This window comes from Triticum urartu, chromosome 1, assembly GCF_003073215.2.
Source record: "Triticum urartu cultivar G1812 chromosome 1, Tu2.1, whole genome shotgun sequence".
In the NCBI taxonomy this organism is placed as follows: Eukaryota; Viridiplantae; Streptophyta; class Magnoliopsida; order Poales; family Poaceae; genus Triticum; species Triticum urartu.
The window spans coordinates 50,746,215-50,748,776 of NC_053022.1; the positions used below are offsets into that span (position 1 = coordinate 50,746,215).

A 2,562-nucleotide genomic window follows, 5' to 3' on the forward strand; every position below is an offset into this window, starting at 1 on the left:
TCAAGAGATGGCAAACCCAAGCATTATCATCCGTTGGATAAAATTTTCAACCCATAGGATTCTGCCACATGGCCTTCTAATTGAACCCACAATTCTACCGACTCATGTGTTCTAGAAACATCTATCCACATGCTTGTTTGATACTCTAATAAAAAGGGACTAGATGGAACAATCTGAATTCTAAAAAGGTAAGAACCAAGTTGGATCTTGTCCAATATGATTCTAGGAAAATTTATATATATATATATATATATATTCAAATTTAAACTAAAACCATCATAAGTAATTTGAAACGGAGGGAGTAGTAGCAATAGTAGGAGAGAGAGAAAAAAAGTTGGTCCAACTGAAATAAACAAAAGCCTAACTAACTAGCCCATGGGCCCAAAAGGGGCAAGCACAGTGCCACGTTACCCCTTCTTTCGCTGAACACGTGGTGTCCAACCCCAGGGGAGCGCTAGACCAGAAGTGAACTGGCCAGGCGAAGCGAAGAGGGGATTGGATTGCCTCGGTAAAAAGAAAGGATTTCTTGGCTGCGTGGAAGGAGCGAGAAGAGGCGAGCTCTCGAATCTGCGGCGCCTCGTTTCTTCGCCGACTCGATCTGCCGGCGGTGAGTTAGGTTTCTTCCGCTCTATCTCTGCTTGATCTGTTTAGTCCCCGTCTGGTATTCTGGTCCTTTGTAGCGTCGTATGGATAGATCCATATGAGTAGCGTTCATGTAAAATTAGGAGTGTATTTCTGCAGTCAGTGTGATTTGGTTTGTAGTTGCTCCGGGGAATTGATCGAGCAAGGGAAAGTAGGAGGCGCAGGTCGCTGGAGCAGTTGATTTGTGCTCTGTTTTTAGATGAAGAAAAGGGAGTCAAATTAATCTTGGCGCTAGTATAAGTAGCAAGTTTTGGTGAAAGATTTAATGGGAAAATTATAAGCTGAGATCTGTAGCATCGTGATGTTTGATAGTTTCTGTGCACAAGCGCGCGAGCAAAGAAGAGATCACTGCGTTTCTGACTGAACCGAGCAGTGTCGCTTTGGAACTTCTGTGGCTGCAACTGTAAGGCACAGCTAGAGTAATTAGCAATTTAACACTGATGCTTTGTGCCATGGATGGGTGTCATAATCATTGTGCCATGAACTCTGCAGTAGCTTTGCCTGCAGTTTCCTTTGTTGCGTATAATCAGGAATATAGATAGCTTGCCAAGGAGGAGGGTACTTTATCTGCATCTTGTCAAATACTACTTCTGAAGTTCTGATTAAATAGAAAGCATTTTAGCATGATGCTACTGTGTATAATGTGGTGTCTTGGCATCGAGTTTTCATATCTAGTGGCATATCGTTGCAGGCATGGATGGGAAGAACTTGGGCAGTGGGCAACTAGCTCAGCAAGCTAAGCCAGATGCCTTGACAGACGATCAGGGGGCAGCCCTGAAACACACTGCAGATTCTCACACCGGAAATCCGACTTCAGTGAATGGTCACAATTCTGTAGATATGAACATGGAAGCTGCGATCTCAGCCGATGATGTCATGCGAGCCGGTGGCTTTGGCGCCAAAGACGACATCGGCAGCCTCCTACCGACGGCGATGGACTCCACCGACTTCGAGGCCTCGCTGCGGGATGCCCGCGACTTTGAAGGCGAGCAGGAGCAACCGGCGCGCCCTGGGCTGGGTTACAGGGCATCGGAAGCTGACACGGGAATCAAGCCGTCCGAGGCGCCACCGCAGTGATCCTGCTTTCTTGTGCAACTTCTGTTTCAGAAAGACAAAGCACGCCATCCATGTTTCTGTAGTTTTCCAGCTTCTGTTGTGCTTCAGTTGGTAGCCCTGACATCTTGTTGTTTTGGTGCTGGATGAATATGAGCTTATGAACACACGAGTTATGCGAAAGTATGGTTTTATTTGGTGTTGTGTTGCCCCTGATGGTTACAGTTTATGTTGTTATCCCTTTGGTCAGAAGTCAACTTTTTTGTTTTCAGGAACAGGGGATACTCCAGCCTAGACAAATAAAGAACCAGTGCAATCCTTAGTGGCAAAAGCTTCATTGAAGGAGAGTTGCAAATATTTTCGAGAGACCACGTAGTACCACTCTACTCTCACAAGATCAGTGTTCTTGGGTGTTTTGCTCTTGGCTCTGGCTAACACACAAGTTAGGAAGCTGGGAAGTAGTATTCTCATTCCATTAGTCCCTTGAGACGAGTGTTGGGGATACACATAATAGGTAGGCCCACGAAGGGTCGAAATATCATAAAGCATGGGGTTCATACAACATGTTGGTCCAGATAAATTTCATACAGGCATACTATTCACTCGACCAAGCAGCATACCATCCACTTGATCAAGCAGCATACCATTCACTCGACCAAGCAGCATATATACCATCTACTCAGATGACAGTTCGCCACTTGACCGTACGACTCACTCGGATATACGAAGACGGTAGTGGGCTGGTATTATGGCATTCATGCCCCACTTTGTAACATAGGAGGTGAGGGGGGGCGCACTCTATATAAGCCACCCCCACCACTAGACGAAGGGGCTTTTTTCTTCCACCTCTCTCTCTTTTTCACCATT

The 2,562-nt window shown here is 45.8% G+C and overlaps 1 protein-coding gene across 3 annotated transcripts; it reads left to right on the forward strand.

The window, feature by feature from the left end:
• The first annotated feature begins 408 nt into the window (after positions 1–408).
• LOC125554234 lies at positions 409–1,891 on the forward strand. 3 transcript variants are annotated; one of them, XM_048717846.1, is made up of 2 exons: positions 409–607; positions 1,334–1,891. In XM_048717846.1, the coding sequence occupies exon 2, from the start codon at positions 1,336–1,338 to the stop codon at positions 1,717–1,719; it is 384 nt and encodes a 127-aa protein (XP_048573803.1). In that variant the 5' UTR covers positions 409–607; positions 1,334–1,335; the 3' UTR covers positions 1,720–1,891. The 3 variants fall into 3 exon arrangements, with proteins under 3 accessions (XP_048573803.1, XP_048573869.1, XP_048573928.1); XM_048717912.1 differs by having other exon boundaries at positions 427–616; XM_048717971.1 differs by having other exon boundaries at positions 427–612.
• Positions 1,892–2,562: the final 671 nt, after the last annotated feature.

What these genes read in the sequence shown, in the direction of transcription:
- LOC125554234 (XM_048717846.1), top strand. Translation starts at nt 1,336, where the DNA reads ATGGATGGGAAGAACTTGGGCAGTGGGCAACTAGCTCAGCAAGCTAAG.